This window comes from Xenopus laevis, chromosome 5L, assembly GCF_017654675.1.
Source record: "Xenopus laevis strain J_2021 chromosome 5L, Xenopus_laevis_v10.1, whole genome shotgun sequence".
NCBI classification, from domain to species: Eukaryota; Metazoa; Chordata; class Amphibia; order Anura; family Pipidae; genus Xenopus; species Xenopus laevis.
The window spans coordinates 80,459,027-80,475,835 of NC_054379.1; the positions used below are offsets into that span (position 1 = coordinate 80,459,027).

Sequence of the window (16,809 nt, forward strand, 5' to 3'; positions counted from 1 at the left end):
GCATGCAATGAAATCTCAATAGGGCATGAACACATGCGGCTTTCCGGCACGGTATAAAGCAAAACTGACCGAACTGAATACGCTAACATAGTGTGCCATTGCCTAAGCTTGAAAATGCTAAGCGTATTTACGCGGCAGTCGACATTTTTAAAAACCGCGCCACGTTACCATGCCAGAAAACCACCGGAAAAACCTCATGTGTGTCCATGCCCTTAGGACTCATTTACAAGTGCAGTTGCAATTGTATTAATGTAAAAATGGGCGCAACTGCTGTGCAAGGCCAAACGCCTTCCCTCACTCTGCGCCGGCTAAAATGAAAAAAAAACGCCGGCGCTAATGACACACGGCGATTCGTTTTCCGTAGTCACCCGAATATATATATATATATATATATATATATATATATATATATATATATATATATATATATATATATATATATAGATAGACCGATACCTTTCATCCAGTAGTGCTGGATGGATCATAAACAAGAATGTTGTATCAATGGACCACTCCATATGCACAGCTAGATGATAGAACAATGTATTACATTACATTACATGTAAAGTATACACAGTCTTTTTGCACACCTTCAAATCTGCATGTGTACACATGGTTTGCACAGGACAAGGTTTTCGCAACACAAATCCAGAATTCCACAGAAGGAATACTTCACAGGAAACATGTGGAAGAAATTTGAGATCAGAGAACATTTTGCGTTTCCTACGGCTATGATTACTATTACATAGGAAGAATGTCCTAAAACAACATCTGGCAATAATCTGGTTCTCTGATATTTATTCCAAAGTTATTGGTTTTACATAGAGCAGTCTACTAAAGAACTATAAATATCGTAGTTGAGAAATTCAGATTATTGTCAAGAGATGTACTGTGATCTACATTGATCTACTGTGAAAGGTTCATCCATACTTTCCCACCCTGTTCTTGTGTTGATTTGGGAATGTGGAATGTAAAACTGTATCACCTTTTAAAATTTTTGCCAAAAATTCAACCAAGTTTCCCATTGGGGGTATAGGTTTACAACCTCAACTGAACTGCAACAGGGTTTGCTTGCCTGGTGCTTGAAGTAAGAAAAGTGATAGCAGAACTCCTTGTAGTTTGCTACAATGCAACAATGCAACATTAGCACATGTAATATACTGTATCACCATGTTTCTACCCTTTCTGTGCACAAAATGCATATGATCATTTACATATATTAATGGATACAAATACTGTATTTATTTCCTATTGCTAATCTGCATCTTCTTTTAAGAAAGATACATTTAGTAGTGCCTTTGTGTACATACAGAATAGTAGCAATATACAGCTGCCCACTTAGGTGAACTAGTAATGATTACTTGTGCACAGGTAAGTGAATGCTGTAGCATAAGAGATGCTATTGATTCTTCTAAAACCGGAAACTAAAACTGTTCCCAACATTAGAGCAGATTTAAAAAGAAGAACATTAACCCACATGGTTTGCTTTCTTGTGCCTTTTCCTGTAGCTACTGACTTGTGTCATGGACAGAGGTAATATAGTTCTCTTGGAAGGGCCACAGATCATGTCTTTCCCATTACAATAAAGGGCAAGCCAGAGGTAGAAAGCTTTGTACATAGTTGCTGCACTGCTACTTACAATGCAGTCGGCCACAAGGGTTTTTTTTTTGTACAGTGAAGCACTCACTGCCCTGTAGGTTTACCAGTTCAATTTTAATACCTCTGAAACTCTAATAAAAAATGTTCGGCCATCTCTTATTAAAAACCAAAGGCATGCTCACAAACAAGACATACTTTACAACTAATACCATTTTATATGCAAACCAGAAGTTGGAAGAAGAATGTAAAAGCAGTACCTTAAATACCGCCTGTTGTTATCAGTGAGCCAGTGAGTACCACAGGTGTGTGCCCTCTATATCAAGCTTTATCTTTCCCAAAGCAAATAAGGAAATATTTTACAAGCACTTTTCAAACAGCTTTTCTAATTCCCACCATTTCAATAAGGAATGACCTAGTCCCTGGAAATATGTAAGACAAATAAGTTCTTACAATAAATTGTAGCTGCTTCACTGGTCTACTAATTATTATATAAAAAGTCAAGAGGAGCCAGTAAAAACAAATATTTTTTTTTTCTTTTTATTGATTAAGCCAGTTGCCTAATCACTAGAAAGAATCCTTTGTAACCCATGCAAACAATGGCTCCAAACTCTTGCCCTAAATTTGCAAAATCTGCCATCCCTTGACAGCGTTAGAGAAAGCAGTATTAACTTCCCTGGAACTATAATGTTAACACAACCCTCCCCACCCCGAATCAGGGACTTTATTTCAGTATTACATAATACATAGGGGAAGGGGTTAAATATTTTTGCACCATCTAGAGCTCACTAGGCGGTGTTATTCTCACTGGTACCAGAGCCGAACTGATAATAAAGTTGGCTCCCATTGTGAAAGCTTACATTATTAATAGTCTAACTCTGACAGCAGTTAGAAGAAGCACATTCCAGTTGGTGCTAGAAGGTGCCAAACACCAACCTTCAAAGACACTGTAGAAACTTTTCAACTTTGCATTACTTTTTACTTCAGATACCTAATTTAACACTGGCATTCAGCTTCACACAGTATTGGTATAGAATTAGATTTTAACCTCTAACTTCTCTCACCCATACGTGTAATCTCCCTCGTTCTTTAAATATCTTCTCTCTTTTCATTTAAACATTCACACGTGAAGCCCCTCCTTTAGACACGACTCTTGATTTTTCATTCTCTGTTTCTACCCTGTATCGGTGGTACAGGTATAGGATCTGTTATTTCGGAAACCCGTTATCCGAATTACAGAATGGCCATCTCCCACAGACTCCATTCTATCTAAATAATCCAAATATTTAAAAATAAGTTTTTTCTCTGTAATAATAAAACAGTACCTTGTACTTGATCCAAACTAATATATTATTTATCCTTATTGGAAGCAAAACCAGCCAATAATGTTTACATGATTTTCTAGTAGACTTAAGGTATGAAGATCCAAATTACAGAAATAGCAGGTCCCGAGCATTCTGGATAAAAGGTGCCATACCTGTATTGCACATAAAATATATTTTATGTAAAATTTTCCGAAGCTTTTTTGAAACTGAAATGACCTTCTCTAGTATTATCTACATTACAATCTGACGTATAGGAAGTAAATGCACTTAATTGCCACAAAGTGAATATGACTTAGAAATATGATTTGTGTTACAATGTGCCAGAGACAGGAAAACTTCAGATACAACGGATTTGTAAATAGCTACTGGGAGGGAAGTGTCCTTCGTTTTGCATAGTTCTCCATGAGAGGAATATGGGAAGAAAGAACACCTCTGTGCCATTACCTGTAAATAGGGTTGCCATCCGGCATGTATTTTACCGGCCTGGCCGGTAAAAATGTTGTTTGATGCCAACGTTATTTATAGGGAAAAACCACAAAAATATAGGAAGGCCGGTATTTATTTCCCTACCTGTAATCTAGACATATATTTTAGGCAGTTTGACTGCTTAACAACCAGCTGCATTCACAGTGCATGTGCCCTTCCCACTGCACAGGCCAATAGAATTATTGGGGCTGATACTGACGTGTTTCATTTTGCATTTCTCTGTGGTCAGTTTCCCTTGTGCAGGGGAACACAGAACGAACACACAGCCTGTATTTCCCTATAGTGCAGTACAGTACACATCTAAGAAAAAAACGGACCACAGGGGAACGCGGGACGTAATGCCCATCAGTACAAGAAGGAAAACTGGGCCGACTACTATCCTGGTGGTTTGCTCACCTCTTTCTTTAAACAACATTGTTAGGTGCCATTACTGAATGTAATATTTTGCAAGCATATTATAACCTGTGTCTATATGACAAAAACATTGGCAATGTTAAGACATAAATTGATACAGTATATGCCTCACTTACAGTGGTATCTGTGACTGGGGTCTCTTCTCTTTCGCATACCTTGACATGCAAATGAAACTGCTTCCACACTCCCAAGACACTGATACACACTTTGACATGTGCTAGGATTTGCAAGCTTTCATTTTGACATGAGCCAGACTCTAGGCTTATTGCACTCTCCCATTCACAGTTAATTTCTTAAGAAATGACCATTGGCTCAGACAGACTGAACATTCTCACTAAACTGCTCTGTTTCCTAATCCTCCACAACAAATCCAAGCAATTATCTATAGATTAGTCCCCAATAATTCCTTTATCCCTGTCAGTGAACTGACATAATAGGGATTAAGAATGGTCATTTGCTTCCTTTCCATTCACAGTTCACGTGCAATGTCCATCAAACTTTTCCAGCTGTTCAAATAAACTTGACTGTTAAAAACAGTCACTTTGTTGCATTTGTGACATTTTAATATGTGGCCTAAAATAACAAAACGTTTATATGGAGGTATTTTTAAACTACTAAAGCCAAATCTCATAAAAAGCATATATGAAAATGCTCTTTAAAGTGCCTGCTCAGATTAACTCTTCTTCTAAAACAATGTGCAATTTCTCTTCATTTTTTAGTTTTTGGTTTGAAGAGATGTATTCAATGTATACTGATTTTATACACTATGTGGATCTGTAATTAAGTGACATAATAATCACTTTTTAATAGCTGGATGTATTTTACATTTGGTATATGATGGACACATAATGGCATCTTTTAAAGTTGTTATATATGTAGATATGTGAGAAATGTGTGTTTCCTACTTGATTAATACTGATAAGACCATGACTTTGTCTCTAAATACGCATGTCCCTTAAGGTGACCATAGATGTAACGGCTCATCTTCCACCAAACACACACCAAATATCATATGAAACATATAAAACTGTGCGTCTATGGTCACCAAGTCGCCATGGGGCAAATTTACTAAAGGATGAAGTGACTAACGCTGGCAAAAATTCGCCAGTGAAGGAGATAGACTCTAGCGGTACTTTGCACTCATGGTGAATTTTCAATCTGGCGAATGGACGTTACTCCGCAAATTTACAAAGATGCGGATTTTACTGAACGTTACCTCTTGCGCCAGACTTGCCTTCGCCACCTCAGACCAGGCAAAGTGCAACAGAGTAGATAGGAGTTATAGGCTGCAAAAGATTGTTAATTTTTTTTAGGGTACCCCCCTACATTTCCTTACATATGGCACATAAACTATACACTGGGCACATGTTTAGGGCATTATAACAACTCTATTTTCTTTTATTAAGGTTCCCATGGCTTGTGTAGTGTAATGTATTTGCTGCAACATATACGTCCACTCAAATTTAGCAAAACTTCGCCAACGTTCGGCGCCCTGGACGCAACTTCGCATTTTAGTGAATTAGCGTTGTCCTGGCGAATTTTCGCCTGGCGATCTGTTGCGATGTGAGTGAAGCCGTCGCTGGCGAATTTCTAGAGGTTAGTGAATTTGCCCCCAAGTGTTTGGAATTCCTAATCGGTCTGCAGCAGTTTTAATAATTTAGTGTCACTCTTATCTAACAGAATATAGATTATCTATGATACCTTTATTAGTGAGATGAATAAATTGTAGCCTTTCAGTGCAGCAATGTCTATTTCTCAAGCAATATTTTAACATAATAATTAGATTGTAAACTCTACAGGGCAGGAACCTCCTTCTGCTTGTCTATTTAACACTAAGAACTTAATCTTGAACGTAACTTTACTTTATATTTATCGGCTTTTATTATAGTATTGAACACTGATTGTTTTATTAATGTGTTGTTCTGCTGTACATCACTGTGTGCACAATTAACAGCATGTAAATAAACATATACCGGTATTGGATCCGTTATCCACAAAGCTCTGAATTACAGGAAGGCATCTCCCATAGATCTCCCCGTCTGCCACCACCCTTACACCATCCCCTGCACTTTGACCTGGGGGCGGACATCTATATAAATAGAAGAGCTGTAATCATGAGGAGCAGGCTGGGGATGGTAGAGGCAAACTTATGGCAGGTGGTATGGACAGGGCTTCTTTGCACTCACAAACACTGCGGCCTGCACTAGGTGTAGAGCACAGTAAGGCTTCTTAATGTGCACTATTTTTGCAATTTCACTTCCCTTAATGCTTTCGCACTTATGTCCAAGGTGCAGATTCACTAACCTGCGAAAATTCGCCAGTGACGGCTTAACAGCCATTGCAACACTGTTATTCACTCAAACAATGGTAATTTACTAAAATGCAAAGTTGCGTCCAGGGCGCCGAAGAACGGTGAATTTTTGCTAGCATTACTTTGGCGCTACTTTGCGCTAGCGTTGGCTAATTTGCATATGGCGGGAAATGATAAAGTTAAATGCACGTATATGTTGCAGCAAATACATTACACTACACAAGTCCAGGGAACCTTAATAAATAAAATAGAGTTGTTATATTGCCCTACACATGAGCCCACTGTATAGTTTATGTTCCATATGTTAGAAAATGTATGGGGGAACATGGTTACCCAAAAAAGTTTCAAAAACTTTTGCAGGCTATCACTCTGAATAAAGGAAAAATATGCCAGAAAGATCTATGCACTCCAGTGCACTTCGTCTGGTCTGAGTTGTCGAAGGCAAGTCTGGCAGAACAGGTAACATCCAGTAAAATCTGCATCTTAGTGAATTTGCAGAGTAACGTTCATTTGCCAGAGCAACAATTCGCCCATGATAGAGTGTGAATGAGCTCTAGCATCTGTCTCTTTCGCTAGTGAAGTTACACCTACGCCCATTAGTAAATCGGCAAAGTGCCTGAAAGCGGTAACGAATCTTCGCCAGCGTTAGTCACTTCGCCCTTTCAGTAAATCTGCCCCCAAGTCTTCAATAAATGAACCCTCTTGTCTCAAACATTTTCAGAATCATCCAACTACATCACTGCAGTTTTTATTATTTTATTAATGTTTATATGTATCACTGTTTAGTAAACACTGGAGAATCTACAAACAAAACTCATGTAAATTCAGTCCTTTATCTAGTAGTGCCTGGCCTCCATCTTTTATGACTCCACAATATTTTACAGAAATATAAAAATACATGAAATAACTGGGTAAATATTATGAACCGGTAGGTTGGCCAAAACAAATTTCATCCAACTATTTACATAAATGTTTCTGATAAATTTTGCCCATAAACAGAGATGAGCAAAACTTTAGTAGTAATCTGCACTGTATTTCACATTAGGTTTATTAAAGGGCACATCAGGGGTGAAATGTACAAACATTATTTATGTGAGGCAGGTTAATAAAAACATTTTTCAAAGTATTATCACTGGTTTGTTGCACATTGTTGCTTTTGGATCTATGGTTACCCCTGTGCAGTAAGCAGCAGGTGGCTACAGGGACTTGAGCCTAGATCTTGGACTTTTTTTTTCTACTCTGGAAACATTCCTATTTCAAATTACTAAGCTTTTTCCATTTTGTCTTGTTAGTGAGTTTCCTGAGTTTAAACTCATAGTTTAGCAATGTGGGTTCAGTTCAAGAACTGCTATTCAGAATTCTCAGGACTTGGGACTTTCTGGATAAGGGAGCTTTCTGTCATTTCTATCATTTACGGGGCTAACAGACCAGTACGAGTGAGGCACATGCCTCTTCTGGCCCTGTTGGCTCCAATAGGGATTAATTAAATCTCAGATGGGATCAAGTATAAGCAGGGTCGGACTAGGGGGCCATGGGCCCACCGGGACCGCTGTCCAGGGCCCCCTCTGGCCCCCCTAATCTGAGGCGCCGATCAGGCCACACGCATGAATGCGCACACAGTAAATGCGCAGACGGCACTGCGCGGCACCAAAAGAAAACTTTTTTTTAGCATTCCTATATCAGAAGAGGGGTCTGGCCCGGCGGGGGCCCATGAGTGTCATGGCCCACCAGGTTTTTTCCCGGTTTCCCGTCGGGCCAGTCCGACACTGAGTATAAGGTACTGTTTAATTATTACAGAGAAAATGGAACCATTTTTAAAATTGAATTATTTGCTTAAAATGGAGTCTATGGGAGATGACCATCATGTAATTCAGAGCTTTCTGTATAACAGGTTTCCAAATAATGGATCCAATATCTGTAATCACTTTTCAGGGCAAAATGAAGGTTCCATTAAAAAAACGTAGGTTCAAATTGATTCATTTCTGTGCTACACAGAATCCTTAACTTACAGAAATGAGTAGTTTCCTTTCCATTCCTATCTTGTCTGGCACATTTTCCTACAACCCTAGCATATAAGCCCAACATGAGGACAGCTAATGTTATTTTCAGCTAACACAACTGAAATGATTTCACCGTCACACATTTTGAAACTGTTGCCTGTACAGCTGTTACAGCTTCCAAATGTGACAGCTAAGGATGTTGAGGGACGCTGGGAATTGTAAATCGACAGCTGGAGAGCCACAGGCCTGGACTGGAATATAAATTAATTACATTTTACCTATAAAATGGCTATTTCTTAATTTTGAGGGTAAAAAAACTGCCTTTGTGGAAAAAGCTATATATATATATTTGCAATTGTATACAATGTAAGATAGCAACCCTTCTAGGTGCGTAATTTTTGTTTGGTTACAGTTTTTCAAGAACAGCTTTGCAGTGTATGCTTGTATAACACAGTGCATTTATGCATATGAATCTTCACCAAATATTTCTAGGTTTAAAGGAATAATAGGAAGGAAAACCTTTGTGCTGTATCAATGCGCTTAGCAGGATTTGCAATGATAATGTGTAAATGTTACAGTTTATTAGCACCAAAACAGGTTAAAAGTGATTTCTGACCGAAGTTAAAAACATATATCAGATTATATCTCTGTAATAGGCCCTTCCTAAACCCCCTAGTGAATACAGTCAAATGGTCCTGTCTCTCCCCAGTGCATACAGTTTTGCTAATGAAAGTAAATTGCCGTTTAAGCTGCCAGTCTCATTTCTCCCAAGAGACCTTGCTTATCTTAAATTGTTACAACAAATAATAAAGAATATTTGGAAATATTTGGAAATTAAATTGTTACAACTGTATATTTGCTTATGTTAAATTCTTATAAAAGTATCTCAAGTGCAGCTGCTGAATATTCTGGGCTCTCTGCCAAAAAGCCTCTTATTTTAATTAGGTTTCTGAAACTTTGTATCTTTTTCTGGCGTCGGAGCAAGAAATCAACGAGAAACTGGAGAACATTTCAGGGGCCTGGGACTGTCCTGTAGAAAATGGGACAGTTGGGAAGTATGGGTAAGAGCTATGTCAGTGTTCTGTTATTGAAGTATACTATTCTGTTCTTGAAGTTAATATCTCCTCTGCAATATGTTGTATGTTATTTCCCGTACTTACTGTGAGTTTGCACTTTCATTCTTTGCTGTTAGCAGTATGCAAAGCAAGAAAAGTTACCATGCATTAATAGGTTAACTTACAGTAAATGAACTTCATTTATTGAGCAATAACTGGATGTGAAGAGCAACTGTAACAGAAAACATATGTGGGGTTTGACTGCAAGTGAAAAACGAAAGAAAAGAGTTAAGAAACGGTTTAAAAAGTATTAATGAATAAGCAAAAAGTAAAAAAGAAGAAAATAATAAATAGGTAAGTGTAAGCAACGATATAATGAAAAAAACAAGGCTTCTGGGCATTTTAAGAGTGCAGAGACCTTCTTTAATAAACAGATCAGATCACTTTCAACATCACTTGTAGAGGCTGCTGAAATATTTTTGTTGTTGGGTCCAGTAACATTCTTTTAAAGAGGGATATTTTGTTATAATCATAAATCTCTTAAATGTGGAAAACATATTAAAAAAAAAACTTTTCTTACAGATGTTTATACATTGAACAATTTATGTGTGAGTTAACTGCAACAAACACACACACTGTGAGCTGCAAACCAATTTAGCCTACTCTGTTTCAGAACAAATCAGAAATGTGTACAGGTACTTGACAACTGGCAAACAGCATGAATATGGTTTTTGCAGTAGGAAGAAATAGTTTAAAGCGGCTGTTCACCTTTAAATTGACTTTTAGTATGATGTAGAGAATGATATTATGAGACAATTTGTCATTGGTTTTCGTTTTTTATTAGTTGTGGTTTTTGAGTTATTTAGCTTTTTATGCAGCAGCTCTCCAGTTTGCAATTTCAGAAATCTGGTTGCTAGACTCCAAATTACCTTAGCAACCATGCATTGATTTGACTAAGATAGTGGAATATGAATAGGAGAGGCTTGAATAGAAATAAAAAGTAGCAATAACTATAAATGTGTACCCTTTGAGAACTGGAAACAGCCAAAGGAATAAGGCAAATAATTCAAAAACTATGAAAAGAAAGGTAGCAATAATAATACATTTGTGGCCTTACAAATGTATTGTTATAGCATTTGTTTTTTAGATGGGGTCAGTGACCCCCACTTGAAAGCTGGAAAGAATCAGAAGAAGAGAAATAATTGAAAAGACTATACAAATAAATTATTAAGAGCTCAGAATTGGCTATTCACTAACATACTAAAAGTTAACTTAAAGGGGAAAAACCCCTTTAATGAAGCACATTAATAAGCCATTATCTCATAAAATAATCCAGTACACTGCTTTCGGTGCATGCAGGGCCAGATTTACATAGTGGGCGTCCATAGGTCCACTGCTGTTCGTCGCCCCTCTGGACGGAGCAATGGGGATTGGCGCATGAGAAATTTAACAAAATGGTTGTATCTCCAGCGCATCCCCGCTGTTTTTGAATCAATGTGGGTGTGGTTGGGCAGCATGCCGGCCCCTAAAATCCTGCCACCCTAGGCCGGGCCTAGGTGGCCTTTAGACAAATCGGGCCCTGGGTGCATGTCTATATCAGAGACAGTTCCACTTTAATACATTTGTGTGGCAGTGTAGTAGAAGGGGAATGCTAACAAACAAACTTTGTCCTTCTTTTATATATTTTAGGGTTTCTTTACTTTTACTTTTGGTATGTAGTTTTTGATCTAGGAGTTTATTTTTTCTGTAATTTGATCAAGAATAAGAATTTCTCCTGTGTACTTTTGCATTTCAAAGAAAAAGGCCCTCTAGGAGGAACTACATCTTCGATTTCATCAAGATAAAACAGTGTCAGTTATTTCTTAGGATGTTGTGCCAATGTTAAAAGCAGAAATGTATACCATCAGGCCCAGAATAATATAAAAGTGACTTGTAAGGCCCTGAGGAACATACATGCTAAATGCATTGATTACCTTTTGCGATTATTTTAGTGTCTGCTTAACAGCTGCTTTTTTTGAGACATGCAGTGTTGGCATTATCCTGCAGTCAGGAGACATTGTGGCTGTTTGGGTGATTGAGTCATAACCCTGCATTAACACAATATACCACAAAAAAGGCTGCTTTTATTTTTTTACTTTGTTTCAGTCATTTGAGCAATTTTAAACATGTCCTGAAATTGTTATTCTTGTATTTTAGCCACCAAAGTCATTACAGTATGTTAACAATGTGCAAAGTGACACACTCCTGAAATTGCCTATGGCTTGTGCAATATTTCTTTCTTTCTTGCTCCCCTAATCTCACTTTGGATAAACACAGAAAACTACACTAGTCACTGTGCTATTTTGGCCCTTAGTTGTTTGATGGGGGAAGGGTAAACTTGGCTAGGGTTGATACGCAAGGGAAAGGAGCAGAATGCATGCCTTGCAGGCCTGCCGAAAGCAAAAGTGGATCAATACATAGACAGAACAAACATTCCATAGAACAAAAAAGAATCTTAACCTCATCTCATGAAAACCAGCAGTTACTTTGTTAGTGTATATGACTGCTTATAAGCCTGAGCACATGGGGCTGTCTGCATCATAGATTCCTAGTCCCCCCCCCCTATACACAGATCCACATGATGAATTCAGTCACTAAAAATAAAACCAGTCTAAATAGCATCACCTTCTTAAAGTGGGGTTTGTAACAACTGCATCTCACTTAATGATCTGTATCTATTAAGAAAACCATCCAGACAACAATAAATCTACGAGATGAATAATGTGACAGATACAGATGACAGAAGCATTGGTCGATCAGAACAAGAATACAATAAGGAAGGCAGATGGAGATAGATGATTGCAATGAAATCACATGTTAAAACTGGGAGCTTTTGATTATACAAATATCAACAAAGTAACAATATGCACCCATCTTACATAAAACGGTAGTTCCCCAACAATGATGTGAAGCTCAGATGCACATGCCACAGGCTTAGGAGAATGGAGAACTGTACCACATCAGGAGCAGGAGCTAACAGAAAGCCTCATGGTAATTATTAATAAAAGATGAATATATTATAGGAACACAGCAATGACATCAAAATGCAGTTCATGCTGAAAGCTTATACAGGGCTGCCGTTAGGAATCACAGGGGCCCCATACATAGGTATAGCGGGTCATTTGATTAACCCATTGGTCACCTGGGCACAATATTTGTAACACTTGAAAAAGAGCCTACAGCTCGAACATGTTGTCTTAATTAAACAACACACAACAGCATTGGTGTAGCTGTTCCTACATACATTTATTTTGCCATTGCATCCTTAGGACATAAAGTTTGGGAATAAGATTCCAGTGTGGATAAAATCTTCACAACCAGGTTCAGCATCTTAAAGGAACAGTTCAGTAATCTTAAAAGGCTGGAGTGAGCGGATGTCTAACATAATAGTCAGCTACTTTAAGGGGGGCCACTTGGGACATAACTGTTCAGTGTTTGCAATTGAACCTCAGTATGCAGCTCAGATTCAAAAGCAACATTTATGACCTATGTGCCCCCCCCCTCAAGTCATTGATTGGTTACTGCCTGATAACCAATCAGTGGAAACCAAGAGCTGAAAAGCAGGAAGTAGTGTTCTGGCTATTATGTTACACATCCACTCACTCCAGCCATTATACATTACATTTGTGGCTAACTAAATATATTGAAAACATTTTTTATTTACCCAGTTTTTATTTTTATACTGAACAATTCCTTTAAGCACCACTGAGCACAATACCCTGCCACCAAATAGAATGAAGCCCAATAGAAAACTCAAAATAAAAACCTATGGATGCATGGACACATGACCACACCCCTGATTCACCACGATCATACCCATTATACAAGAACCGTGCCCTTCACCCTGTGACTTACACTTTTATGTCTTTGGGGCTCCCTCTGCATGGGCCCTTAACTTCAGTACCCCCTCTAACACCCTGATGGCAGCACCGATCCTCTGATAAAGTGTTTTAAGCATGAAATTCAAAAGTCTGTAATGATTTCTACTTTTCTTACTCACCTATTGGTGCGACTTTCTGTGGGTGTCTATACAGAAGGTCCCACAATTCAGTGTTTTATAAAGAGATTTAATTATATAATAGAGTAACTTGTCATTCAGAGTCACTAGGCTAATCTACAAAAAGAGTCATTCTGAGGTTCTTAGCCACTGCCACTGGCTCTAAAAACCTGTGATAAGTTGATAGACAGACAGACAGACAGACAGACAGACAGACAGACAGACAGATAGATAGATAGATAGATACATGATATATATATATATAGACAATAGCTAGATAAATAATAGATAGAATGATAAATAAAAGAAAGATAGATGACAGATAATAGATAGATAGATAGATAAATGAAAGATATATAGATGATAGCTAGATAGATCGAAGATAGATAAATAATAGATATATCGATACATGAAAGAAAGATAGATGATAGATAATAGATATATAGATAAATGAAAGATAGATACAGTAGACAGATGATAGATAAGTGATAGATAGATCAGAACAAGAATACAATAAGGAAGACATATAGAAGTTTGATGGAGATAGATGATTACGATTATCATAGGTTAAATTTGGTTATTGTACTAACAACAAAGAAATAATATGCACTCAGTGGGATGGATGATGTGTTTTATGTGGTACAGTATGTGGATAAAGACAATGAAAAGAATAGTAAGTACATAATATTCTCCCCTGTGGTCCCCAGTTTAGGCAGCCGGTTCCCCTTTCATGCACAAAGTATCCACAGTCTTGAAAAAACATATGCATACAAGATGCAGAATGGACATGGTTGTCCCCTCCCAAACCGGTTGAGCCCATCAGCCTAGTGACACATGGCTTCACTGAAAAATTGGTGTCAGAGGTAAAGGGAAAGGCAAACATCCGCGTGTGGTTAGAGAAAGAAGGAGCAGAGTACACAGCGCAGGCCCCTATGCACAGGAAAGTATCACGTCAGTGCTAGCAGCAGTCCCTGCACATAATAAATACGCTTGCCAATAATACCATTGCCCCACACACTACAACACAAACCCTCTGACTTCCACTGGGACTCTTTGGCTGTCAATGGGTTGCTGGAAGTTGTATTTTCACATCTTTGTAAACCCACAGGTTACACATATGTGAGCAGTCATAATCTAAGCTAGTGACTGAGTTCCACACTTGTAAGAGCACAATTCCACAATAACTAATCAGGCATGTTATGGGCTGCAATTAGAGAGACTTCATCCCCACTATCTCAGGCACCGTGCTCCACATGCTCACTTGTGTCATTCAAAACTATACGTCTGTAAAACATGCCACCCCCCCCAGCTGCTGTCAGAAATGCCAGAACAGACGCAGGTTGTGAGCCCCTAGGGTTCCATGTATCACAGTGATAGTCAGCACGTGTGCCAGCACTCACCTGTTTTAAACGTCAGCGATGGGTCATCTTTGGAGCCGAACACCTCAATGAGTGACACAAACAGCACCCCACATGCGTTCTGGATGCCAAACACTGAGCCATTGCACCACATTGCAGCCACCATTACCATCCATCCCCAGCCTCCTTCTGGGGGCTGGAACTCCTTGTCCTCTTGTGTGGAGTCCTTGGCTGCCTCAGGGTCCTCTTCATCATTGGCCTTCAGCTTTTCTCCCTCCGTGGTTACCGGGCCCAACTCCCCATTCTCCTTCCCTTCCACAGACTTGAGTGGGAACATCTCCTCCTCCTCTGCTCCCAGTCCTTGTTTCCCCTCAGCTGGGGACCCTACTTGTTCCACTGTCATCTCTGCTTGACACGTAGTAATTGTAAGAGAAAGAAACAATACACCAGTCCCTGTACAGCTCACTCGTCTGCCTGCTGCTACCGGTCCCTATGTACTTTGCAAGTCAGTTTGGTGTGCAGAGATACCTGCTCCCCTTCTGCCCCCGCCTGTGCCCTGATTTCTGCCACCCTGTGCACTCTGCTTTCTGCTTTTCTCTGTTGGCTTCATAAGAGAGTCCATGATTTTGTTAAGGGCTAACCCCTGGTATGGGCGTATCTGGTGTTAGGGATGTCCCACACAGTCCCCACCCTCCCCCTGATGTTCAATCAAGTCTCTCTCTGAGGGAGGGAAGATTACATCTGGCAGGGAGGGGGTGCAGGGGAGCCACAGTTTATGTGTTGTTGGTTTATAAAAGGGAGGACGTTTCCTCTGCTTTGACTCTGCCCAGAAAACTGCATGTAAACCGGAGCTCCTTGCAAAGTGCCAGACTGTTAAGAAGGGTTTAATGTGCTGAAAGGATTCCTATGACTGAAGGCAGGTCTGAATACTCGTCTGAATGCTCACACTCCCTCCCTCTCTATTGATAAGGCACTCAGCCTGAACGCTGAACTGTGTGAGGGAGCTATTAGATTGGGAGCAGGAGAGTAACAAGGAGAGCAGCTGCTCTAAGAGGCTCTAATGTTCAGCTGCACAGAGAGCTGAGAGCCACATGGACAGCTGCAGACCAGTTTAGCACAAATAAGTCAGAATCTAGGGAAGGTCAGTCAGACCGTGTCAAGGGTTATTCAGAAGGATTACCAAGAAACAAGGTGAGCTGTACACAGTAGTATTCACTATAAGAAGGTAGATTTCTCACTGCACACAAACCTATGCTGTGTGCTGATTGGCCCTTACTGAGGTTTAGAAACCCTAAAAGGTTCTCATTGGCTGAGTAGCAAGCTCTTCAAACATGCACACACAGTTAACTCCTGCCGTCCCTATTCAACAGCCGTCCTGACAAAGACTCCACATTCTATAGTAAATGAAGTCCTCTTTCCTCAGGACAGAAGTTGTCAGACAACTTGGGCTCAACCAAGAACTTGCCTTTCTGCCCAGAATTTTGTCTGTCCCTTAAGTGCTAAACACATTATAGATGCTTGAACACAACAAACACACTTTTATAGGTAATATTACTAGCAGGATATCAAATAAACATAAATCTCAGAGGTAGAGTACCCTTATAAGTCTAGAGGAAAACCCCCATTCTTAGCAGCCACCGACTAGGGTCAATGATTAGTAAAAAGGAAAGGGACACCAGCTATTTCTGTGTTGTGTTGTCAGGGAGATGATGGCATTTTAACCCCTCGTTCGTGTTACCATTTGGTGTTGTAAAGCAGAATGTTGTCTTGTAAATGTAAATTATTCACATGATATGAATAGTCCATTCAACACCCCAAAAACTGGGAGCTTTCTTGGTGCATGTAGAAGAATGGAAAATGCATGGGCGAGCCCTTCTGAAAAGCAAATAGCCCCACACTTGTGAGAAAAGGAGCCTTAGACTGTAAGGTCCATTGGAGCAGGGACTGACATAAATGATGAACATCTCTGTAGCTTGGCAGTGAATATGTCAGCAGCACAAAGCAATAATAATAATATTTTTCTCAGTTTTCATCGATTTGAGACCACTGAAACTTGTGTGGGCCTTACACATCTTAAACACAATTGTGTCTGTACAATGTATTACATATATACAAATATATATATATAATAAAATAAAAGATATAATATATTTTAAATAAAATAAACAATACACAAACATCTCTAAACCAGAAAAAGCCGTAGTAGAACGACTAGCAGCTGCAGCTAG

The 16,809-nt window shown here is 39.2% G+C and overlaps 1 protein-coding gene across 1 annotated transcript in view; it reads right to left on the reverse strand.

Moving 5' to 3' along the window:
• Positions 1-15,216, reverse strand: part of slc16a10.L (solute carrier family 16 member 10 L homeolog) — a 40,577-nt gene extending 25,361 nt beyond the window's left edge. The window contains exon 1 of the mRNA XM_018263302.2: positions 14,624-15,216. Coding sequence (XP_018118791.1) covers positions 14,624-14,984 — 361 coding nt within the window. The 5' untranslated portion in view covers positions 14,985-15,216. The remainder of the gene's footprint in view (positions 1-14,623) is intronic.
• Positions 15,217-16,809: the final 1,593 nt, after the last annotated feature.